The sequence below is a fragment of the Mesoplodon bidens genome (genome assembly GCF_964165515.1).
Source record: "Mesoplodon bidens genome assembly, chromosome: 2".
NCBI classification, from domain to species: domain Eukaryota; kingdom Metazoa; phylum Chordata; class Mammalia; order Artiodactyla; family Ziphiidae; genus Mesoplodon; species Mesoplodon bidens.
Genome location: NC_138177.1, coordinates 75,793,197 through 75,819,474, shown reverse-complemented (window position 1 = coordinate 75,819,474; position 26,278 = coordinate 75,793,197). Strand labels below are relative to the sequence as shown.

General features: G+C 45.4%; 1 protein-coding gene across 1 annotated transcript in view; it reads left to right on the top strand.

Moving 5' to 3' along the window:
• The window catches only part of LCE5A (late cornified envelope 5A), a 194,161-nt gene extending 168,130 nt beyond the window's left edge, over positions 1-26,031 (top strand). The window contains 2 exon segments of the mRNA XM_081225916.1: positions 25,444-25,548; positions 25,550-26,031. Of these exon segments, the coding sequence (XP_081082042.1) occupies positions 25,444-25,548; positions 25,550-25,762 (318 nt within the window). The 3' untranslated portion in view covers positions 25,763-26,031.
• Positions 26,032-26,278: the final 247 nt, after the last annotated feature.

Sequence of the window (26,278 nt, the reverse complement as noted above, 5' to 3'; positions counted from 1 at the left end):
TCACATTGTACACCTTAAACTTACACAATTATATGTCAATTATATCTCAATAAAGCTGGGAAAATCATCTTAATAAAAATCACCTTAATAACAGCTTAAGAGCTTATATCAATGAAACTACAAAGCTTTGTAATCAGATGTACAATGAAAGTTGAGTAGAGAGGCATGTTTCTTCTCTGGAAGGGAAGAATGAATATTATAAAGAAGTCAGTTCTTCCCAAACCAAATTGTACTTTTTGTGCAGCTCCAATCAAAATTATACTGAGCATGTTGGTATTTCAAAATTATTTGACTTAATATGGAAATCTAATTATGTGAATCTAGTTTTAATATTTTTAAAAAGAATAATGAGGGGATAATAATAGTAACCTCCACTAGATATTTTTGAAGGGATGGAGCTTTTGTAAAAACCAAACATGGGGCTTCCCTGGTGGTGCAGTGGTTGAGAATCTGCCTGCCAGTGCAGGTGACATGAGTTCGAGCCCTGGTCTGGGAAGATCCCACATGCCGCGGAGCAACTGGGCCCCTGAGCCACAATTACTGAGCCTGCACGTCTGGAGCCTGTGCTCTGCAACAAGAGAGGCTGCGATAGTGAGAGGCCCGAGCACCGCGATGAAGAGTGGCCCCCGCTTGCCACAACTAGAGAAAGCCCTTGCACAGAAACGAAGACCCAACACAGCCGTAAAATAAATAAATACATAAATCAAAAAACAAACAAACAAAAAAACTCAAACTTGCATTGTGTTTGCACAGCTCTTCCCAGAGTCTGATGCTCTGAGACTCTACTTCACCCTTTTCCTGTGCTGAGACACAAGTCAAGACCTTGGTTCTCGGTCCATCTCTGGGTGGCTGATGGACGAGAGGTGAGGAGACAGAAGTAACCCTGAGTCTCCCTCACTTGCAGATAAGTCAGCTTTTCTGCCTGTCCCCAGACAGCGCCCCAGACTCCCTGCTGCAGTTCTGGAAACTCCCAACATTCCTGCCTGATTAGTTTTCCACCTGGACCTGCCCCAGCGTATACCTCAGAGCCCATGCAGGTGCCACGGTGGGTATGATGTTCCTAAATGTTTATGCTAAAGGCTGCCTGGGTGACTCTCCCAGATACAATGAAGCACGCCCAGGAGAGTCTGTGTCGTTACTTCCAGATACCCAGTACCCAGCCATCTTTCCTAGAAAGTCAAAATATGCGCAGATGTACTGGTTGTGTGTCCACTGCTTACTCTCCCCTTCATCCCTAACTTACAGAATCTCTACACTGATGTCCATAGTGTCCAGATACAAAAACCTACACTTCTCCACCTTTCTTGTTCCTACAGGCAGTCAATGGGATTCAAGGGCTTGTTGGGCTTTAGAAAAGCTCAGTAAAGGGGTAATGACCTAGGAAGACCTTTACCCACACTTTTCCCTCTTCCCACCTAAAATGCAGCCTTGCTGCTCAGAATACCATCAGCCACCTGAGATCAGAGTGCCTTGCAGGAAATAGCAGCACTAACGATGAAATAAGATAGAAAGGCATCCTCTCTGATGACTCCTTGGAGCCACATAGCAGCCATGGGACACCTACCTCTGACTTCATTGTACACGAGCGAAGACAGTCTGCTTTCTATTCTACATTGCTATAATTTTGAGTTTCTGCTGTAGTGGTAGAACAATTTCTAACACACATGCACCCATACCAAACACAAGGTAAGATGCAACTAAAAAAAAAATAGATTGGGAAATCTCGTGTGTATGGAAGGCTAGTTGTTCCCTGTGGAAGGGGTATGAGGATCCCAGATTACAGACCCCTGGAGAAAGGAAGGGCTCAGTGAGCTGCTCTTACTTAAGACAGAAGTCTCTGAAAGCAGATTCAGGGCTCCACCTTCTGTTAAGCCTCCCCTACCACCGAATACCTAGGTCCCCTGCTTGGTGACCTCATTTGTTTTTTTACTGTTTTTTGGGGGGGTTGGTTAGAGGGTTGTTTTGCTTTGTTTGCTGACATGTAAACACTAAGGACAAAGGGAAACCTCTTGCCAGCTCAAGAAACCTCGAAGCTGTAAAAACAGACATAATTTATCACATAAAGACTAAAAATGTTTCTATAACAAAAGATATTATAAAGTCAATAAAATCTGATACATTAAATATTTTAATAAAGACAGATCAAGGTTAATATAGCAAGTTCTGAAAAGTTTAAAAGAAAAATTTTAAATAATAAATTTTGTAGAAATGGCCAATAAACACGTTTTTAAAAGATCAAAATTACTACTGGCCAGGGACTGGAAAATGAATAGGGAGACTGGCAGAAACAGTGAAGAGCATAAACAAAAGAAAGTGACTCAGGGCAGAGGGTGATTTAGAACAGGGGCGAGGACAGCGGCTCAGGGCAGTCAGACAAAGAGTCTTGTTTCTGGTCAGCAGCTGTGAGGTGAAGAGGGGACCAGGCTTCTTAAGTAGAGCCCCACCCTGGTCAGAACCTCTCTGCCGAGTCTACCAGCCTCACATAGAAGCCCTACCTGACTCTGAAGAGCCTTAGTCCTTCCCCCGTGATGCCCTTCGCCCCTCGCCTTCCCCTGGGACCCCCTGAACCCCTGACCTTCTTGGAGCAAGTGCTTCTCAGCCCTGATGTCCCTGGAGACTGAGCTGAGAGGACACATATGGAAGGACGGGAGCCCCATTCCTCCCTAGAGCTGCCCACCTTTTTTTCTTATTTTTTCAGTTTCACATTAGTGTTTTTTTCTGATAAGTTTCCCCACACTCATCACTCCTCCAGGTGACAGGACCGGGTCCTGAGGCAGCAGATCAGACACTGGGAAGAGGGACCGTGTATCGGATGCAGTGAGTGGAAAGGCTGAATCTGAACCAGACTCCCCTCCCTGGAAGGGAGCTCAGTGACCGCGACTGTATTTGGTGGGGGAGGGGAGGGCCTCCGTACCCACTTCAAGCATTTTATCCACCTGTGTGTTCTAACAGGAGGGAAGTTCTGTGGGATGGAGATCTGTCCCTCTTCCTAGACAGGCAACACGCCACAAAACAGTGCTTCCTAGCCCTTCTCAGCCTCCGGAACACACAGAATACAGGGACCTATGTACAGCCTACTGTGGAAAGACGAAGCCGCTGGGGCTGGAGGGGACCCTCCTGGAGGGAATCAGTCCTCAGAGCAGCTTTCCCTTCTAATCACTCAGGTCCTGTCCCTGCATCATGAACAGCAGGCTTCTGAGGCCCTGAACTCTGGGGGACGTTGGAGATGACAAAGAAGAGGAGAAGGACCAAGAGGTTTTGTAGGGGGGAAATCAGAGATTTATTCCAACACGGAGAAGAGAGGGAAGGAGACTAACATCCAGACTGAGCATCTGGGCTGCCCGACCAAACACAAGGTTCTCCCCAGGAAGCCCTGTGAATCTCTGGGGTCCCTGTCAGCCCATGTCCTGGGAGATGAGAGGGAGGAGGGGGGCATCTGGCCGTTGCAGGTTCTCGGTCATTCCGTTCCCCAGCAGCCCCTCTAGGGTCAAGTCAGCAGCCAGAGCCTGCGAGGGCTCAACTCACAGCAGTTGGGGCTCTGATGCCGGCACCAGTGGAGGAGAAGGGCCTGCGGTGGTCCAGGCAGCAGCCCCTGCCCCAGAGCTGGGGCCACAGCAGGAAGAGACTGGAGGGGGACAGGGGGTTGGGCACTGGGGTGGGCACTTTGGGGGACACTTGGGAGGGGGCTGGCAGTGCTGCTGGTTTTCCTGGCAGGACATCTTGGCAGGAATTCAGTCAACCTAAAAGATGAGGAAACTCTTTAAATATTCATAATTGTACCTCTTTTAAAATCAATATCTATATGGAAGAGGAATGATGTTTAGATCATAGTTACATCAGTGACCTGAATCTACTGCATCTTTCCTCCAGATGAAAATACATGGATTAAAAAATCAACAGGCTGGGCTTCCCTGGTGGCGCAGTGGTTGAGAGTTCACCTGCCGATGCAGGGGACACGGGTTCATGCCCCAGTCAGGGAAGATCCCACATGCCGCGGAGTGGCTGGGCCCGTGAGCCATGGCTGCTGAGCCTGTGCGCCCGGAGCCTATGCTCTGCAACGGGAGAGACCACAACAGTGAGAGGCCTGCGTACCGCAAAAAAAAAAAAAAAAAAAAAAAAAAAAAATCAACAGGCTGAGCTTATTCTCCTTCCAGGGGGGAGCTGGGATTGCTCCATCCTCACATGCCAACACCAAAATTCAGAACCCCTTGGTGTGCACATTCCTTCAGTACAAGCCTGCGCTCCCAGCTAGCCATCCAGGACAACTAGGAGTGCTCTGGGATGTGTTTAACCACCAGAACCCCAGAAAGAAAAGGGCCAGGTTTGAAGCATTATCCATTTTTATGGCGTAAATATTCCCAACTCGGCTACTGTCCAGCTGTGAGTGACTCTCCTGAGAACCCCTCCCACCTACCCTCTCAGGAAAGAAGTCAGGACTTCTGTCCTATTGGCCCTGTAGAAAGAACCCTGACCTCAGCCTCAGAGGTAAGCTGTCAGGTCAATAATTGGCACTTGCTGTAAATGCTGATGAAGCTTCAAGGTGTGAATCCTCCCTGGGGACTTCTGGCGACTTCTGGCATTTTTTTCTCCATCCACTTGACATCTCAATCCAATCCCAGGGAGAACAGTGTCGTCCAGCACCTTGGTGACCTTATAGCACCCCGCCCATGCTGAGCCACAGAGAGGCTATTGAACACAGAACAGGTACATATAGATATACAGATGTAGATACACATACATACATGTACACATAATAGCAGAAAATAATCTAATAACTAATGACTGTTGACCTCTTATTTTGTTCTAGGTATTGTTCTAAGTGCTTTACACATATTACCCCATTTGATCCTCATAATAATCCTGTGATGTAAGTACTACTTATATTCCCACTACACTAAAGAGAAAACTTAAGTTCCTAGGGTTAAACAAATTGCCCAAGTTCACACAACTGGGAATAAAGTTTAGACAATTTGACCCCCAAAATAAAATCACAACTCATTCTCAATCATTTCAGTATAATATCAACAGGTTTCCCAATCTGAAGTGATAATAAATTTACACATAAATTAGATACACTAGCATATACATACTCCATCTGTAATGGCATTATAAGAGAAGCTATAGTCCACCAAGTTCTTTTTAGATGTGAACATCATACATAGTCCCAGAATGTCAGTTTTTCTGTATGGCCCCAAATGTCAATTGTTTTGTTTAGTGGGGTTTCCAGATCATTGATAACTATGCTTTTTAAATTACTTCCTCATATCAGGTCCCTGACAACCTTATTGTCTGCTTAACCTCTTTTCTATGTAATACCTGTGCACTTGCTTCTCATCAAGTCAGAGATGGAACTGATCATTTTTCATGACCCAAACAGTACTAATTATAGGCTATCATGGAATAAAACTATCTTAATCAGATACCGTAACTACACACACATGATAGCTTATGACCACTTATATTCAGTTTTGATATCTTTTTAAATCACTGGAATCAGAAGATGCTTTAGATGAATACGTAAGCATTAAGGAAATACTTACCAAACACTTCATATCTGAGCCTTGGAATACCTGTGACCAAGGCATTTATTCTCAGAGATTCTGGGCTGAGCAAATCAGATAAAGATCAAGCAGATCTCATGAGAGTACAAGAGAGAGGGATATGCTCGGATGAATTAAAAGAGCAAAGCATCTCCAAAGGGAAAAATTCAAGGATTTTTGTAGACTGCCCCCACTAGTAAGGTCAAGAGTCAGAGTTCATTATCTCACTCCCACACACACTCAAGTATTTACTGGCCACGAGGCCAACTCTGGACACGAACATGCCTTAAAGAAATACAGCCTCTACCCACCTTGACTGTATTCCATTGGAGAGACAGAAGTTTGACAAGTGAATGGAAACACAGAATTAGTAATTATAGGCCTTCAGGTGGGTGGGGTCATTCCATTGGAGGTCTTCCAATGGTGCTGGAGACCCTCACTGAGACCAAACCCCATTCCCAGGGCTTCCCCGAATGACAATGCCAGCGGTCCAGCAAGGATGGGTACAAGATTGCTTTCTAACTCATTCCACCTCATCCATCAGAGGGCTGTATAAGCTAGTGGAGCAGGGACACACAGCCCTGAGGTTGTGGAAAGGGCAGGACAATGAAAATCCATACAGGCATCCTCTCCTGATTCCTGCACACCTGACAATGGGCTTCTGTTCTAATGTGTGGAGGTCAAAGAGCTTAATTCCCTTAGCCTTCTCTGTGCATAGGAAGGATCTAAGAATCCGAAAGGGTGGATCTATGTTTCCTTAATCTGAACTCAAGTAAGCCAGAGCTTTCCTTTGCAAAAATCCCTTCAGTTAATAGCTAACTTAGCAGCAAAGACTGAACACAAACTTGTAGCTAATATGATATTTTATTGAAAATGTATTTATGAAATAATATCCAAATTCATGTCTTTTTTTACATAAAAGGACATTTTCTGTCATTGTCATTTAAAAAATCATTATAGGGACATTTAAAACATATTTTTGTAATAAGATTCTCCCTGATACACCGTTATATCCTCAATTTATTTGTTTCAGTAATATGTCCACATTTTAGGTTTATTAAAACAAAGCATACCTGTACTTTTAAAAATTAATTTATGGGGCTTCCCTGGTGGCGCAGCGGATGAGAGTCCGCCTGCCGATGCAGGGGACGCGGGTTCATGCCCCGGTCCGGGAGAATCCCACATGCCGCAGAGTGGCTAGGCCCGTGAGCCATGGCCGCTGAGCCTGTGTGTCCGGAGCCTGTGCTCCGCAACAGGAGAGGCTGCAACAGTAAGAGGCCCGCGTACCGCAAAAAAAAAAAAAAATTATTTATACTTGTTAGATTGATTTTTTTCTCCTTCCAGCCAAAGTTAAGAACCCAGGCATTTATTCAGAGAGAAGGAGTAAGACTTGGTAAGCAGAGTGAAAACCTGAAGTAAAAAAAACAGGACCAGGGGGTTTAAAAACGTTTATTGTAGCAAAGTGGCTCATTCAGAGCAATCACATCCAAACCTCAGGAGAGGAAGTTTGAGCCCAGCCCAGAGTCTCTGTGCCAACAGCTGTTCCCACAGTGCAGCGCCGGTGTGGTCTTATCCCCAAGGTGAGACTCATCGAGGGGTGGACGAGACTGAGGGATGAGAAACACAGGACCGGAGCCAGTTCTCGGCCTGCTGGTTACTTGGGTGATGCTCAGAGCTCAGCTGGGAAGCAGCCTCAAGGCTGTGGAAACAGATGGATCTCTGATGTCCCAGTCAGCTGACGCCACGGCAGCCCTGGGTCCAGGACCACAGCAGGAAGAGACTGGAGCAGGGCATCTTGGGAGGGTCCTTCTGGGGACACTTTGGGGGACACTTGGTCGTGGGCACTTTTAGAGGAGGCGGGCAAGGCTGCTGGGTTTGCTGGCAGGACATCTAGGTGGGAATTCAGTCAACCTAAAACCCAATCCAGATGCTTTATGGATTTGTGAAACCTTAGGTTATTGTTTCTTCCTTTGGAATCTATCCCCAGGCTGCTGATATCTGGAGGTAACCATAAGTACACACACATTCATTAAAAATTAATGTATCTCTAAGATATGACACAGTTCTTGTCGCATAGAAGATGTCCAATGAATGTAGATGGAACACTAAAATGGAAATTCCATTAGAACAGGGATTTTCAGCCCCCGACTCAGTTCTGCACACTTTATATTCCAGTGTCTAGAACAGCACCAGCTAATTTGTAGGAGCCCAATAAATAACTGAATACATGAATAATATATGAATGAATAGATGAAGGATAAAAGAGAGAAAGGCAGGAAGGAGGGCAGGAAGGCAGTTATATTCAAGTAGAGAAAAGGACACCAGTTGGCATTTTGTGGTAATATTAGGTGTCACCATTTTCTCCATGTGCACCCGCCCCCTCTCTAAGCATCCATGAACGCATCTGTGAGAGGTAAATGGCCTAGGATACGGCCTCCCCAGCCAGCTGTCTCAGTTGCCAGAGGCCAGACGTTGGCAAGAATTTAGGCCGGCTAATCACTCACCATCCAGTTTTAGGGGGTGTAATTCCCAGGGGGATCCACCAGCCCCGAGGCAAAATCTATCCTCCTCCCTCCTCCCTCTTCTTTCCCTGTGGTCTCCAACAGGCCCCTCCCTTTCAGCTGTGTCCTCTCTAGGTTCAGAAGGACCCACTCACCTGGTCAGACCCAGATGTGTACGGCCAGTCCCAGAGGTTGAGGGTGGATGAGGAACCGGTGCCTGAGATGTGTTTTATAGGCTCCCGCCTGACTAGGCTCCGGAGGAGCAGGAAGTGACTCCTCCTACCCTGGGCACCTGCAGTGTAATTCTTGACATTCAGCTCCTCCCTGACTATTCATTCCATCCGTCCCAGGGAGAGCCTGAGTTATGCTTCTGAAGCTGGAGGCCTGACCCTCACCAAACCATATTCTTTTCCAGGCTCAAGACTCCATGTAGCATCATAAGGAGTCTTAGCCCCTGGGTCAAGAACCTGGTTTCTCAAAGCACTATGATCCTGTTCTTTCTTGGAAACATATAAATAAACAACTTTCCTGTAGTCTCAATTCAGCCCATGATCCAGCTTCCTTGGTCCTTGAGAAAATGCCTCATTAACCTCATGGGCCAGCTGCTAGCTTTGAGCCTGAGCATCTTCCAAGTTGGTTGCTTTGTAAATCCCATATCTCTTCTCTTCTGTCTCTGTCTCTCTCTCTCCAGTGAGGGAATGAACATGGGGATCAAGGCTAAAATAATTTAGGAATTACTGCCTGGACTAACTTTCTTGCTGGATATATACTAAAGGATTATTTGAAAACAGTTCTGCCTTAATGTTGACAATCCATGTTTTCATGTCATCACTCTTTCTCTAATCCTCACAATAACCGAGGGAGGCAGTGCAGCTACATCTCACCTGTTTAATAGATGGCTATAGGGAAGCTCAGGGGACTAAAGGCTGGGAAAGAGCAGGAGCCAGTCTCACATGTGGGATTCCCTGGCTCTGCTTTCACTCCACTGCTCTTTTTAGCCCACACCACTCAATTTTCCCCAACATACCCCTGAGCCCAGCCTTGTCTTCCCCAAAGAGTAGATCCAAGTATGGTCTTTCTGTTACGAGGTCTCAGTCCAAAGGGGACCTCCTGGGAGGGGTCGGAGTGAAGCCTCTGCCTTGTTTTTTCTCTGCACCCTACTTCACCTGTAAGGGCTGCACTTAATGCTAAATTGCACATCGGACCTGCTGGGGTCAGCCTTGGGCAGGGAACTAAAGGCAGCCTCCTGCTCTGTCTCTGAGCCCAGCTGGAATGAACTCAGCCCTGTGCTCTTCTGTCGATGAGCTAAGAGCGGGGCTGCTTTGACATTGGACCGGACTCTAAGGGGCACCCACATGTTTCTCCTCTTCCTCGTTGTTACCTGTCCGTTCTGTGGGCCTGCAGGCTTCTTTTCAGGACCCCCACCTGCTCTCCCCCTTCTACCCAAAGCTGACACGTCTGCTCTTCTCTTGAACACATTCTCACAGTTTCCTTCTCCATGGCATCTGGCCCCTTCACATGGGAACAAAGAGCCTGGGGAAGGAGTAAAAATCTGGGACCTGCTTGTAATATTGGGTTGCTGAGGACCTCGGAGAGCTGATGACCTTGTGACCCTCTGGGTCTCAGGAAGGGCAAAGGGCAAAGGGAGGAGGAGGAGGATGTGATGGAGGGGAACTCCCTTCTACACAGGCAGGTCATTAAAGGCTCCTGTGGTCCTGCAGCGGGTCCTGAGGTCGTGCGGGAGAAGGGGATGGAGATGGCTAATCAAATAGATGCATGCTTTGACTCTCTCATCAGTGGGGCTGCAGTCTGGAGGTGGATAAATAATTAGGTTGAGAAGAAAGCTGGAAACAGCAATCTTGTGACTTATGTCCTACTTGGTGCTGTGGAAGGAGCTGAGACTCCTTCCAAGCTTCCCTGGCTCCCATGGAAGTGAAAGGGATCCAGAGGTTCCCATCTGTCCCGCGGAGGTGGAAGGAACTCATGGTGCTGGCAGAAAGTTCGCTGTGGGTGTGGGGGCTTGGGAGGTGGGAGGGTGACCCTAGCCAGGATGAACAGGGTCTGTGCCTCTACAGTTGAAAGTGTCAGGGTGGGCTGCTGGGGACAGGATGTTCGGGGGTCACAGCTAGGGCTCAGGGAGATCCCCAGCTGCAGGAGGAGCTAGAGTGAACTGGAATGAGCCAGGAGGATACTGCACCTGCCCAGGCCATGGGAACAGAACACGGGTTCACTGACCATCTGGCCCCAACCCAAGAATCCTGTCAGTTCAGTCCTTCAACAGTAGGGGGCAGCAAAAACCCAAAATCGAAGAGTAGGACGCCAGGCTTCCCTTGGCGTGGGGCTTACAGGCCATATAAGCTCCCTGCTCATGAACCCAGATGCCAGCTTGGGCAGGACAAGGGGGAGAGGGGTAAAACATGTTAATAGGGAGGTGAGATTTACTTTGGATAATTTCCTAAAATGAGATTTTCTTAAAAGAGATAGAAATATGGGCTTCCCTGGTGGCGCAGTGGTTGAGAGTCCGCCTGCCAATGCAGGGGACGTGGGTTCGTGCCCCGGTCTGGGAGGATCCCACATGCCGCGGAGCGGCTGGGCCCATGAGCCATGGTCGCTGAGCCTGCGTGTCCGGAGCCTGTGCTCCGCAGCGAGAGAGGCCACAACAGTGAGAGGCCCGCGTAATGCAAAAAAACCAAAACCAAACAAAAAAAGAGATAGAAATATATACAACTAATTAGTAATTTTAAGGGTGTTTTCCCCTGTATCCCCATCCTAAGTGGGCCAATTGCTCAAGAAACAACTTTATACTCATTTCAATGAATGAAGCCCTAATTCTTTCCACATTTTGGTTTAGTGTACAAATGTTGCCAACCTACCACATTTTATACAAAGCCTGGTCTCCTTGCATCCTGCTCTCATGGGAAACACCCACGAGGTGTACGTCTCTCCATCTCTGGCTTGCCCCCTGCCATCTTTGCTCTTTCCCATGTCCCACCCACTTTAGCTCTCAGAGGCAGCATGGAAGGAAGTTGGATGTGTCTCATCACTTGGCCTCTACATGACTCCTTGGATGCTCATCCCTCTCACTGGCCCCTTGACCCACTTACCTGTGCCTCACCCATCCATCAAGGTCTAGCTCAGCCCCACCCCTCCCAGAAGGCTCCCTGAATCCTGCCGCAAGTCACTCCACCCCATTCCCCAACCAGTCTCCACTGTGCTCTCCTCCTAACCTGCTAGAATGCTGGGTATTTGTATTCTATAATCTACCGCACCATTTGGCATTGTTCTTCTGTAATGTGATTTCCTTGGTCTAATGTAATAGCTATTCTTTGGTGTAGTAGTGCATACTAAATGAAATGGAATGTTAATACAGTTCTTTGTCTGAGTCAGCAGCAGGAAGACTTTGGAACTAAGCCTTCCCAGAACCCCACTAAGGTCGTAGGAGCTCCTTAAAAATTGAGATAGAAGTTCACATACCATAAAATTCACCCTTTCAAAATGTGCGATTCACTGACGTTTAGTATGTCCACAAGGCTTTGCAACTTTCACAACTATCTGATTCCAGAACATTTCTCTCACTCTAAAAAGAAATTTATTAGCAATTAGTCAGTCCTCCCATTCCTGTTCCCACCCTCCAACTCCCCATCTCTATCCCCTGGCAACCACTAGTATACTTTTTATCTGTATGGATTTACCTATTTAGAAATTTGTATAAATTACATCATATAATATGTAGTCTTTCCCGTCTGGATTGTTTTTACTTAACATAATGTTTTCAAGGTTCATTCAAGTTCTAGCACGTGTCAACACTTTATTCCTCTTTATGGCTGGAAAATACCTCATTGGATGGATATACCACTTTTTGTTCATTTATGAATAGGTACTTTTTGGCTATGAATAATAATGCTATGAACATTCATTTACAAGATGAGTCTTTTTAGATACATACACAGAAACAGTATGGATGACCTTTTAAGAAAAATAACCCACTAAGCAAATTCTCTGGGTGGAGAAGTTTGCCATATAAGAGGAGCAGTAATCATGTGTGTGGTCAGCAGTGACTTCTGATAGTGGGAAAATGGCTCTTGGAACTTACTGCAAGTTTGAACTCAGTATTTCATAGATAGAAAATGGGTTATTTATCTAGTTGTCAAATCGTATGCTTTAAAAATGTTATATTCAATCTCTTTTTTTGTCCCTTAATCTCTCTGGCAAATGATACAGCTTTCTGATAACTTTCAGGGGTTAAAGACTTCAGTCTAGCACTAAATTTAATGGTTTTTCCTGACTCATGAGCTCAGACCTAACCCATGGCTCAGGAACCTGCAGTAAGTAGGGAGAATTGAATGGTCTGAGCTTCCAGTTTCCTGCAGGTTCTCTCCTCCCTCTTTCATTGGTCTTATTTTGGGCATCCTTTCATCTTCTGTGCATTGGGATCTCAGGAGATGGATTGGGCTGGTGCTGTAGTAATCCAGCCTTTGTAACCAGGTATGCTTCCCAAATTCCAGGGGCACATGGTAAGCTCTTCAAAGCATCCCCTCATTGGTCTCTATTCTGGGCTCTGAATTTCTACAGCGCATCGAGCATCCAGATGAGATTGGGTATATCCATTTCACTTTCCTGCAGGTACCACCAATCTCTGAGTGGTTTTCTTGTCCCTTTGCTTGGCTTGAGAGGTGGTAAAAACTAACCCTTTACACTCACGAGGGGAGAAAAGGGAAATAAGCCACAGCCATTTCCCCAGAGATATCAATTCCTTACTCCAAGCAACTTTCCCACTTCAGAGAATGCTTCTATAATGTCTTGTCCAGTCTTTATAGGCTGGTGGGATGGGGTCAGTGATGGTCTCATGATGGCTCTCCTCTTTTTCAGTAAGTCTGGAGGAATACCTGCAAACTCCTTGGTGCTTCAGTAGAAACGTTAAGGTGCCGTGGAGAAGGAGTATGATGGGGATTAACTTCCTGGTGCCCAAGACGCAGAAGCTTCAAAGCTCATGCTTGGAAACTGCCTCACCTCGCTGTTCCCTGAGTCTCAACGTAATCTCCATTCCATCTTCTAAAGTCTGCTGAACACTTCTCAGGTGGGCGTGGATCTTAGTTTGTTTCTGCCTCATCTCCATCCTTGTCCCGCTGTCCATGGATATCTGTGATAGTACAGGAGTCACTTTTGGAGGCCGTTCCTCTCATCTGTTGTTAAGAGCTGAACTGTGATCCCCAAATTCATATGTTGACATACTAACCCCCAGTATCTCAGAATGTGACTATTTGAAGATGGATCTTTTAAAAAAGCAATTAAGGTAAAATAAGGCCATTAATGTGGGTCCTAATCCAATATGACTGGTGTCCACATACAAAGAAGAGATTAGGACACAGACACAGAGAGCGATGACCATGTGAAGACACAGGAGAAGGTGGCCATCTCCAAGCCAAGGAAAGAGGTTGCAGAAGAAACCAACCCTGTAGACAACATGATCTTGGATTTCTAGCCTCCACAATTGTGAGACAATAAACTTCTGCGTTTTAAACCACCCAGTCTGTGGTACATTGTTATGTCAGCCCTAGCAAATGAATACATGTTTTCCAAACTTCCTTTCAACTCAGCTTCTCCTCTCTCTATTGTTCTTTCTTATTCCATAGCTATGTCACATACTTGTCCACATCTCTTGAATAAGGCTGTAAGCTCTCCATGTCAGGGTTTTAACATGTCTCTCTAGTGACAACGAGATTGAGCATCCAATTTGCTTTATACACGTTGGACAGTAGGGGGAGACAGAATCAAAAGCATCAGTCCAAAACTGGTGGAACATCTTGGAGATTTGGCTGGATTCCAGTGACCTGACCTAAAGAGCAGGAGGCTGCCCAGACGTCACTACAAACCTCCTTCTCCTTTAAGGCCTGATGTAATGCTACCAATCTCAACTAATCAGAGCTGACTGTGCCTTCCTCTACAAAGCATGCAACTATGGTCTGCCTTCTATGTTGTAAACCTGGTTATAATACCAAACCCTTACATGGTGCTTATACTTTGAGCCAGACACTATTTAAAGTGCTTTAATAAATTAATATACTATACATAATATAGTTATTATATTTATATAATATATTTAAGTTAGATAATATAAATTTATATTATATATTAATATATTATATATATATAATTAATATTAATATAAATATATAATAAATAATAATACAATTATATAATATAAATATATTACAAATAAGTAATAAATAATATAATATATAATACTATTGTTATAAATATTATAAATAGCACCATGTATATTAATATAATATTAATATGATATAGAATTTATAGGAACAATTTTATAGCATCCAAATCCCAGAGAAGTCAAGTACCTTGCCCAAGGTTGAGTTGGCATTCAAATTCAGCAGACTGGTTTCCAAGTCTGTGCTTTTAAACACCTGCTGTGCTAGCTCCCTCATGGATTTCTTGGCTTCTACTACCCGGTTTTATGTCCCTATATGGCAGCGACCACATCTTACCCATCCTCATGTCCATCGCTTTAATCTCTCTTTCCTCACAAGCACCAAATACCAAACACAAGCCTTGTGTTTGGTGCTTGGAAGACATTAGATGCTTAATAAAAATTTGCTGAATTACTGACCTATTTTCTCATGTCACAGACAAGGAAATTAAGATCCAGGAGCAAAGCCCTCAAATCCAAGACCAGAACCCAAGCATCCTGACCCCTAGGTATTGTAAAGACTGGCTGGGTCAAGTTCTGAAGTATCTCAGGCCCAAAGAAGTAGGAACCTGTATTAATAAAGATACCAAGAGATTTCCCTTAAGATTCCACTTTCAGTATGTCTTGTCTATATCACATCACTGACTTTCTTTAAATTAACTCCATGAAATATTCTGGTGATTATAGAAAGGAAGGGTTTGCAGAGGGGAAAGGAAAACATTGATTGAGCACTTCCATGTGTCAGGTACCATGCAGTGAGTTCAGATTTGTTATCTCACTTATTGTCAGACCAACTCCCAAAGTTAGGCAGTATTTCTCCCATCATTATCGACATGGAAACCAAGGTTCAGAGTGGTTGAGTAACTTCCCCAAGACCACAGACCTGAGATTCAAAGAGGAGTATGACTTGAGATGTCTTGGGAGGGTCTATGCACATATCATACTGTCATATATGTATGTTTATGTGTCTCTCCACCCAACCCTACCCTGACCCAGAATGGGAACTGCTTAAGCACAGTGGCTGAGCCTTCTTCTCATCTGTATCTTTAGGGTCTAGCACAACACCTGGCACATTATAGGTACTCCATCTGCTTTTGAGGATGGAATGATTAACTCATGGATGAACCTTCCAGTAGCAGCTCCAAGTGTCTTTTGGATGTGACACTCTTGGTGCAAGGTCAGAGTGAAGCTCCTTTAAGCCAGGTGTGCCCCTTAGTGGAACCAGTGTAGGGGTGGTGTCAACAGTATTGGGTGTTGGGTACCATTCCAAAGACTATGAGCCCCTGAAGACAGAGCCTGTGGGAAACCTGCAGGACTGATCCATGGGATCCTCTCGGGAAGGAGGGTCTTGAAGAGGTCTTCTCATCCAGCCTCTTCTTATCTTACACAGCGATATGCTGCTCCAAAGGCAGAGTGACTGCCTGAACCCAGGCTCCACCCCCAGCCCGACCTTCTCATTCCCAAGGGCCTGCAAAACTAACTGAGAAATTAGAGAACTCATTTCCCAGTCATCAGAAGTGTCCCACGTGGGTCAGAGCTGGGTCACAAAGATTAGCCATCAAGTTCATTCCTTCTTTCTCACACTCTTTGGGCCAGGGCAGTGTTTGCCCTTAGGACTGTCATCCAGAAAGGCACCAGCAATGCCCTGACAGAGTTTTGATACTCAGCTGTCACCTGGGATCTTTCCTTCCCTTCCTCCACCTGCCTGGCCCCCGCCCCGAGCTCACTGACATCACATAAGGCTGCAGGGTTATGTGAGGGACAGAGCTATTCATAGGTTGATGTTGATTATCATCACCATTATTTGATTATGTTTATATTATTATTATTAGCTTATATTTTTATAGTACTTTATGGCTCACCAAGTACTTTGCTACATTTGACCTCATTGGATTGGGTAGCATGTAAGTAGCCTCTATTTTAGAGATGAGAAAATTGAGATTCAGAAGAGTAATGTGACATGCCCAAGGTTACAGAGTTAATATGGCAGAACGGAGACTCAAGAGCAGATTTCCCTCTTTCATATTCGATTTTATCCCGCTGTCCTCACTCTGCTCAACTTCTTCTTTTTCCACTTTAAGGTTATTAATGGTGCACCACTGGTCTTTGAGTCTTCTACTTCTAACAGGATTCGCTTCAGTCACCCCGTCTCCTGGATCCCAATGAGAAACATGGCACCTCCGTAGTTGAGGCCCACAGTGCTTCTGAGACAAGTTCCTTGTGCTGGGGTGGGAGAGATGCGCTGAAAACCCCAGGAAGAGACAGAGCTGGCACGATCTAAGAGCAAAGGATTATAGGGCCTTTGCCATGTGCCACAAAGGGCGCTACATTGACTGTCAAGCTTTCTGACCCAAGAGACTTTCTACTCCAGTAAATGAAAATGTATGTCCAAGACTCTTGAGATTAGTGGGAGGTGGCCTCTGTTCTGGGAAGTTGGCTTCAGCAGGGCTACCCAGGTACTGATAGAGGCTCACACTGCTCTCAGTCAGCTCAGTGGTAGCTGCTGCCCACAGTGGCACATGGCTTCCCTCCCTCCCTCCTTCCCTCCCTTCTTTCCTTCCTTCCTTCCTTCTTCTTCCCACAAATATTTATGAGCCTCTACTATGCTCAAAGCATCTTCTGGGTCTTGGGGATTCAGCAGTGAACTGGGAACCTAAAGAGATCAACTATCTGGTACATGAAGAGCTTGGTGCAGGGCCCAAGCTCTCTCTGCACCAGAGAAGCCCTGAGCACTAGGAATATTGCTATACCTGCCAGGAACTGAAAGAAGTTCAGAAAGCTGGCCTCACCTAGAGGGATTCCACAGAATAACCTCCCTGGGAGGGCAGTGACTGAACACACCACATCGGAGGCCCAGTTCCTGCTCCCCCAGGCCGCAGTTCATTGGAGAGATGAGCCATAGAAAACAGGAGTGACTTCCTCCCATCACCTCTCAAAGTCCGTGGGCTCCCCCTCCCTCAGTTGGGCAGCCGGCAGTCAAGTGGACACTCTGTGAGGCACTGCCGGACTCTGTTCTCAAGTTACAGCTCCCCAGGTCCTCCCTCGGTTCAGCTGTGGCCAGTGAAATAGGTGGTTTGGACAACAGAGATGGAAAGGATGTGGGGCTCAGTGGCTGGAGCCCTGGTCCTGACTTCCAGAGCCAGTTTCATCCTCTAGATGAGGAGGGATGAGCCAGATCTCTGACAGATTCCAGGTGACCCAGATTGTCTAAGAATGACTCAAGCAGGACCTGATATCCTTCCATTTATCTAGAAGGGATCCAGAATTTCTAGGGTTTGAAGTCTCCTGTTTGCCCAGTATCCCAGGGAGACCAAGGCAACATGCTGGAGAGAAGTGACTTCAGTCACGCTTTCCACTGACTCAGGCTGAGTCAAGGTCAGATCATGCTCTGCCGCGACTATGATGGCCCTGTGGACCTCCTCCCTCCTTGATAATGACAACTAGTTCTCATTCCTTCCTTCACTCTTCACATAACAAGTATCTGCTGAATGCTATGCCCTCTGCACTGCATCCTTGAGGACACAGTGATGGACAGTGTGAGGCATCTGTCCCCGAGGAAATCTTTCAGGAAGTCTTGTTCCTACTGAGCGTCTGTTATGCGCTAGCCACTGTGATATGCCCTCAAGGTCACAGGGGGAACACCCAGACACTAACATGAAGGGTCTCAGAATCTAACAGCAGAGGCCAGTCGTGAACACAGGGCACAGCAGGTGCCCTATCAGAGAGACGCTCCATTACAGGGAGCCAGTGATGAGGTCCCACCTGGTCAGGTGTCTCAGAGTACAGGCTTTGGAAGCATGTAGGAGTGGGGGACAAAAGTGTTCTAACAGGGGGTGCATATAGGCACCTTCGGGGTGGTAATAGTTTAATGTGACAGTAGTGTCCCTACCATGCAGGGGAGACAAGCCTGGGGAGGTAGAAGTTGCCAAAGTACAAAGAATTCAGGCACCATTTGGAAGGACTTGGATTTTTTCCCCTTTGCGGGTAATAGGGAGCTACTGAAAGTTTTAAATAGGCTCAGATTTACATTTTACACAGGTGGCAAGCATCCAAGGAAAGAAGGCAGTAGAACTGGGAAAAGGAAACCTGGGTGCATCTTTGGATGTGGGATGAGGGAGAAGGAGAAACTAGGATGACTCTCAGTCTTGGGTCTTGGGACCATTTACTGAGGGAACCGAGGGGCCTGGAGGGGAGGTGGTGATGGTGGGTTCTGTGCACATGGATTGCTGTCAACTGTGGAACATGGTTTATGCCATCAGAAGGTCTGGATAAAGAACTGGTAGTTGGGAGGAGGGAGAGAGACCCTCACATTGCAGTGATGGGGAGCCCTTATGATGGAGAACATTTAAGGATTGAGAGGGTCTGTGGATATTGAGGCAGAGGTAAGGAGAGCAGAGGATGAGTAAAGGAGAGTAAGAAGAGGTTCTGGAGACTGAATTCCCTGGATTGAGCAATCTGCAGTCTTAGGACAGAGCCAGTCATATTCCCAGATCACTCATTGGATTTGGGTGGAAAAGACTGGCACAAAGGCAGCAGGCAGTTTTTGGTCATTTTGTCATTAAGCTAGAGACTTCAAGCATCTGGTCAATTGCTCAGACCCCTATTGCATGACTCAGGCATGCTCCGCCTGTCTGCCAGAGCTGGGAGCATGACAGAAGACGTGAAGAAGTCTTGACCTTGCAGGGCGGGGAGAGTCAGGCTGTGGTGGGCATGGGTGGCTGGATCACATACTGGAGGAGGGAAGGGAACAAGGGGCAGCTCCAACCTACAGTTGCACGTCCTGGTTGCTCGGGTGTGTGGGTGTCTTTCCTCTTTGTTACAAGTGATATTCACTTCCTACCTTATTATTATTTTTTATTTGTCAACAGAATCTCCACTACTTGAAGCAGAATGAAGAGAGACTGTACTTGTCACTCATTTCCCATCTCTGTTCATTTCTTTCTTTCCTTCTTTTCCTCCCACCCCCCCCTTTTTTCTTTTCCTCTTTCCTTCCCTCATTCCTTCTTCTCTCCCTTTCTCAATTCCTTTCCCACTTACCATGTATCCAGTCTGGAGCTAGGCTCCAGGTTTACAATCAGATTAAGTGTCTTCAGTCCCTGAACGTGAACATAATCCGTTGACCTTTGTGACCTTGAGAGAAGGTGGTGTCTTGGGGTGGAGAGAATCCTTCTTCCTAAATATGGGTGCAGGGCCTGCCTCTGGAGTGGTCACTTTTCAGTTCAATAAACACTGGGGTCCTTCTGTGTGTAGAGCATGGGGTGAGGCAGCCCCTCCTCAGTCCCCAGCTGGGCTCAAGAGTCGGGAACCATGAGGCTTCCCAGGCCTCTGGCACTGAGACTGATTCTTGTCTGGACTACGATACATGCTTCCTTCCAATGGGCTCCGTTCACTATGCCACCCAGGGCACCCATGTTCCCCCAGCTTTAGGAATTCAATAGAAAGGTAACATATAGGTCTGGCTTCTAAAGAGTTCATTATCTTGGGGGTAAATGACATCCATATACAGAGCTGTGTAGGGTGTGACGAAGCATCTGAGACAGTGAGTCTCAGAGAGGGCTTCTGAGACCAGACAGGTAGGGAGGTGGCATCTGTGCTGCAGGTGGAGTAGAAGGGAGGGCAACATTTGAGTCCCAGGAGCAAGGACTGTGTATAGCTCTCTCCCTGTGCCTACAGCACCAAGCATGGTGCCTGGTGCTTAGTAGAAGCTCAAAACATCTGCAACGTTGAACAGAAGCATCAAATGCCATTTTTGTGAAGACTTCTCTGATACTTTCAGTGAATTTAGAATGTCCTGAGACATTTTATAATCCAAGTAACATAGATAATAAAATCCACATTTTTCCTCATTGCAGGAAAATTAGAAAATGTCAGTAAGCAAAAGGAAAAAAGAAATGCTTGGGATTCCCCATCCAGAATTACATGCTGTTGACATTTTAATACAGATCCATCCAGACTTTTTTCTCTTTATTTACATGTATTATATATAAATATACAGACATATTTGGAGAGACTTATATAAATGGAATGGGCATATTGTATGCTATTGTAACTTGCTATAAACTTTTTTTTTAAAATTTCTAATCCACTTTGCTTAAGCTTTGGTCCATAGTCATCAGTCTGCTCCTATTATAGCTCACTGGGGCAACTGTCAGTGGGCAGTGATAGTGGCTTCCTCATCCCTGTCTCTAGGGCCTGGGAATGCCCTAGCAACAATCCTGACATCTCTGGGTTTCCACCGGTCACTGATAACTATTAATAAAGGCAATAGCAATTATAACAAGAATAAGATAGCAATTATAACAAGAATAAGAGTGGCTAACAATTACCAAGCGCTTCCTACATGCCAGGTCCGGGGCTAAGGGCTTTATAGACATTATCTCAAGGGATCCTCATACAACCCTATGAGATGGACAATGTTATTGCCCCCATTTTGTGGATGAGAAAACAGGTTCAGAGAGGTCACACAGCTGGTAAGTGACAGAGCTGGGACATAAGCCCAGGCTGCGTCTTTGCTTATCTTTGAGCATTTTCTTTGTCATCTCTTAACTGAAATTCCCCTTGGCCAAAGACATCCTGTCAATATCAGATATGTGAGCCTTCAATTCCAAATGTCAATGGAAATAATTTTAATACTTTGATCTCCTTTTAAGTAATTAAATCATGTTACGAAATTTATTTTTAAAAATCTAAGTGTATGTATTAGTTTCCCATTGATGCAATAATAAATTACCATAAACTTAGTGGCTTAAGACAAGTTCGGTAGGTCAGAAGTCCAACACGGGTCTTACTAAGCTAACATCAGGGTGGTGGCAGAGCTGTGTTCCTCCCAGAGGCTCTAGGGAGAGCCCATTTCCTTGTTGTTTCCAGCTTCTAGAGGCTGCTCGCATTCCTTAGCTCATGACCATTTTCAAAGTTCATCATTCCAACCTCTGCTTCTGTTGTCACACGCCTCCTCTTTAACATCAATCCTCTTGCCTCCCTCTTAAAAAAAGGTTCACTGGGCCCACTTGGATAACCCAAGACAATTTTTCGATCCCCAAATCCTTAAGCTAATCACATCTGCAAAGTCCTTTTTGCTGTATAAGGTAACACATTCACAAGTTCTGGGGATTTGGATATGGCTGTATTTGTGAAAAGATGCTTTATCCTGTCTACCACAGTGTGTGTCAGGGCAATAGTGAACAGTAAAAATAAGACAAATAAATAATAAAATTATCTTCCCAATGTTAAACTCCAAAATCAGCATATAACGGATGAGAGCAGCACTCAGCAAAGACCGCCCAATGAGGTGCCTTCAGAAGAGGGAAGAATGATCTACTAAAGAGCACAGAGGAAGGGCAGCCAGGTGGCAGATGTTTTCAGCACCACCCTAATCTGTCCAGGGCTGGAGATGTTCAGATGATCTGATGGGGATGTCTAGTTTTTTTTTACCATCAAAACCTGAGGCCATTATGTAATCCCCCCATCACCAAGCATCTCCAGATTATGACTCGACTTCTTTGAGAAATTTTCCTGCCAGAAGAGAATGTACCCATTAGGCCAACATTTGATACTCATGTTTCTCTTTGTAAATTGACATCCTCAGTCTCTTGTGACTTAGCTGCAGTGACTCAGCACCTCCAGGATTGATAAACTCAAAGTCATGGACAAGATTGAATTTCTGGGTCAAGGAACCATCTTCAAGGTAGTGCCACCCTAGGGAGCATTCTTGGAGTCTTCCAGCTGGCCCAACCTTGGTGATGCCAGACACTGCCTTTCAGATATAGGTACTTCATTCCTGGTTACTTAGAGCAACTAACAGTAAAAATTATGTCCAGATTTTCTAACCATGAGATTCAGACAATGATCCATCATGTTTACTACTATTTTCACCCCACTTCAATAGGCATTTTTAACAAGCAAATTATGTAAAATAAAGCTTGCTAGAAAAATAATCACAAGAAGAAATAAAATATTCAAGAGGCAAGGTGCTGTGGAGAGAGGGCTGATAGCAGGATCTGAAATCCAGCCTCTAAGTCCCTGTGTGATCTGGGACAAGCCTCTTTCTCTCTCTGAGCCTCAGTTTCCTCATCTGCAAAATAAGGGGCGTGGTCTAAATCAGTGATTCTCAACCGGATGGAACCTTAGAACCACCCAGGGAACTTTTGGAGGCTGTTGATGCCCAGGCCTCACTGGGATGGGGTACCACTGTCTCTGAATGAGCCAAGGTCCTTTCTACATCTTCTATTCTCTCATTCCATGAAAGGTCTGACCAGATGGAACATTAGAACCACCCAGGGAACTTTTGGAGGCTGTCGATGCCCAGGCCTTACCGGGATGGGGTACCACTGTCTCTGAATGAGCCAAGGTCCTTTCTACATCTTCTATTCTCTCATTCCACGAAAAGTCTGGAATTTGTCAATGAGAATCTGGGCTCAGATTTATTGGAGGCATCCATCCTCCTTACTAAATAGCAAATTCAACAAGACAAGGAAACGAAAATTGAGTGTCTACTACCTACAAAGCACTAAACTAGATCCCTTAGGGGTGCCTGCACTCAAAGACCTTATTGTGTGTCAGCTAGGTGGTCACATACCCAAATAATTATAGGTAAAAGGGGATGGACATTGTTCCTTTTAAAATTAATCACACTCATGTATTAAGTGAATAATTCCTTTAACCTTACTGGGCTTCTTTTTTCAGAAATTCAGAGCCTGCGTTACATTATCTTTCTCAGCAAACGGGGGATGAGAAGGATCCCCTGGTGAACAGAGCTCTAGCAGTCAAAGCAAGCTCTCTGGCTCCCCACCTGGTGGTCTTTATAGAACATTTACAAGTGACACAGCATCAGGTTTCACTTTTAATGTTGACTGAGTGCTTATTATGTGCCAGACACTATTCCAAGAGTTTTATGGATGTTAACTCATTTGATTTGCAAATGATCCTGTGAGATAAACACTATTACCTTCCCCATATCCCAGATGTGAGCAGTGAGTCAGAGAGCTCTGGTCACTTGCCCAAGGTCACAAGCTGCTCACTGGGGAGCTGGGACTGGAGACTGTTCTAGAACTCATGCTCCCAACCACTTATAAAAGGATTCTGGGCCTTCCATGAAATGTTCCATGTTTGCCCATAATAACGCCTCCAAAGGATGAGTAACATGGGAAATGTTTATGTTACAATGTTACGTGAAAAGTTAGTAAGATAAACTCATAAAAGTACCTGGTCAAAGACTGGGTAAAGTCAAAACAAAACAAAAATCACTAAAAAACTATACACAGTGGAAAAGATTGAAATATAATCATAAAAAGAGACAGAATGTAAATAGCAAAATATTAAGAATTCTCAGAAGATGGGATTACAAATGAATTTTAAATTCTTCCTGTTTGTATTTTTTCATAAAGACTATGCTTTCCCATAATCTCATACTTCAGTGGCAAGTAAGATATTACTCTTTTTCTGTAAGAAAACATTAGGGCTAAGCTCTGATACTGCAAACAATAGTTTTGGCTTCAAAAATTGGCAGATCAGTAATTTGAAATTTAAAAGATATTTTCTCATGGATATAAGAGTATCCATAATGATAAAATTATTTTTAAACTAGCATTTTGAACTAATAGTCCCAGATACTGTTCTAAGAACATTATAATTCCTTATTTAGTGAGCTAGTAATTGTTTTAGCCCCTGTTATAGTGATGATTAAGTAACTTACCTGAGTTTGCAAAGCTGGGAACTGATAGGAGACAGTCTCGCTGTCCCAGCTTAGAGCTGAGGTGTCTCATGTTTCTCCCTGTCTTACTTCCTCTCACTGCAGTTTTCATTCTGAATATGGCAAATTTTGACTACCTTTTCAGCTAACCAGAGTTTGATGACTTTCCTGGGGACCTAATTTGTCCTCAGAATATTTTTTGTAGGGTTCCATCACAGGCTTTGCAAAACTATACAAAAAGGATCTTTCCAGGTTGGATGCTCTTTTCTTAGTTATGACCAGAACTCATGCCTCACTTCTGGCAACTTCCATCGAAATCTAGTTCTCCTTCTCCACCTGCAACATATACCTGGTCCCTGCCGTCTCACCTTGGGCAGGCCAAAGTTGCCTTGTTTAGGACGATATGTGGAAAGAGAAGCCATTCCTAGACTTTTTCTACCCTTTCAAAGGGATTGTTGGTGCCGAATCAGTGTTATTTGTGAGTTCTCTTGGAGGGTCAAGCTCAGGTAAGGAGAGAAACCCAACTACCCACACCATCTGCATGAGACCTGCTTAAAATAGCATCACTGAGATAGCAAGCATTCTTAGTCCAGGCTATGGCATCATCTAAAAATGAAAAAGTCACATTAGATTATTGGCTTGGGCCTGGCACTTTATTTTGGATCTCAATCCTTATTCCAAAAAGGTTCATTTAATTTCAGGTTGGGAATTTTCCCCGCCATTTCCTATACCAACGAGAAGAGAGAACTTCTCTTCATTTCAGAGGTCTAGAACCCTACTGACCGAGCCTGGGAAATAGGGAGCATAGCAGAGCTGCCTGTGAGATTGACAGACATTGTGTGCAATCTGCAAAGTTCCATCCCTATCTTAGCTAGAGGGCAGCAATTCTCAGGGGATTTCCTGTGGGTTAATAGCTGACATGCTTATGGAGGGAGGAATTGGGTCCCTGGGATGTGAGGGAAGTGTTGTTACCTGTGCCCTTTTTGAAAGATGCCATCAGCATCCTGCCCCATGGTCTGCATCGCCTGATGCCAGGTCAGAGCTGAGGCTGTATAAAAGGCCGAAGCTCCTGAGGGCACCTCAGTCCACCTGCCTCCTGGGTGATCTGCTCCAGTGCTGAACCAAGTGAAGGTATCTTGAGGACCAGGAGGGACTCTTGGTGCTGGTGCTTTGGGCAGACAGAAGCCCTGGGTGGAGGCTGAGGACAATCTTGAAGAAAGACAAGGACAAAAGCGGGTTTGAAAGGGAGGATTCTGCTGGAAGGGGGGGCAAGATTAGTGGAGGGGAAAAAAGGATTGGCGTCTTTTTGAGGTCGCAAAAACTTCATTTGAAACTATGGAGTTCCTAGGTTGAAACTGTTTGCATGCCTCTTGTAACTCATTTGGGGAGATTGGGTTTTAAAAATCTGATCACTATAAAGAAGAAATCTGGTGAATTCATAGTTCAGTTTTAAATGTAAGGAAGTTATCTTGGGCTAGTTGAACTTAAAACTTCTGTATTTTCTTCCAGCTTCATTCAGCTCCTGCTGAGATGTCCTGCCAGCAAAACCAGCAGCAGTGCCAGCCCCCTCCCAAGTGTGCCCCCAAAGGCCCAGCCAAGTGTATCCCCAAGTGCTCCCCCCAAGTGCCCAGCCCCCTGCCCACCTCCAGTCTCCTGCTGTGGCCCCAGCTCTGGCGGCTGCTGTAGCTCTGGGGGTTGGGGCTGCTGCCTGGGCCACCACAAGCTTCGCCGATCTCTTCGACGCTGGCACCATAGCTCTGGCTGCTGTGGCAGCGGCAGTGGCCAGCATTCTGGAGACTCTGGCTGCTGCTCTGGGGGCCACTGCTGAACTGGGCAATGAAGCCCACTGAGGAACAACACTTCAGGAGCCCAAGTGCTGATGACCTGCCCAGCCTGGGTCTTCTCTTTTTCTGGTTTGGAAAGAACGGAAGAAGAGTGGAAGCACTTCTGAAATACTTAGCGTTTCCCTCTTCTTCCTGCTCATGTTCATTCCTTTGTGAGGTCTTGATGTTTAACCTCTGACATTCACTGGCCTGATTCCCCTCTCAGATATAGTTCTTTGGAGGACTTGGATTGGAATTCAGTTATGAAGCTGTTTTCCCTGTAACAATAAAGCTTTTTATTTCCTGATGTCACTGCCTCCTGATTATTTTGTTCACCTCTCCCACTCCCCACCCCCTGCCTCAGGCCATCCTCCCTTCCCTTCTTTTAAATGTAAGTGAACACTTAAAAAAATCAGTTTGGGAAACAGATTTCAGCACTGAAGCTACTTAGACCTCTGGGAAACAATATTCCCTTTTACGATCTGAAGGAGGGAACTTTAAGCTTGAAGAAAAGGATCATG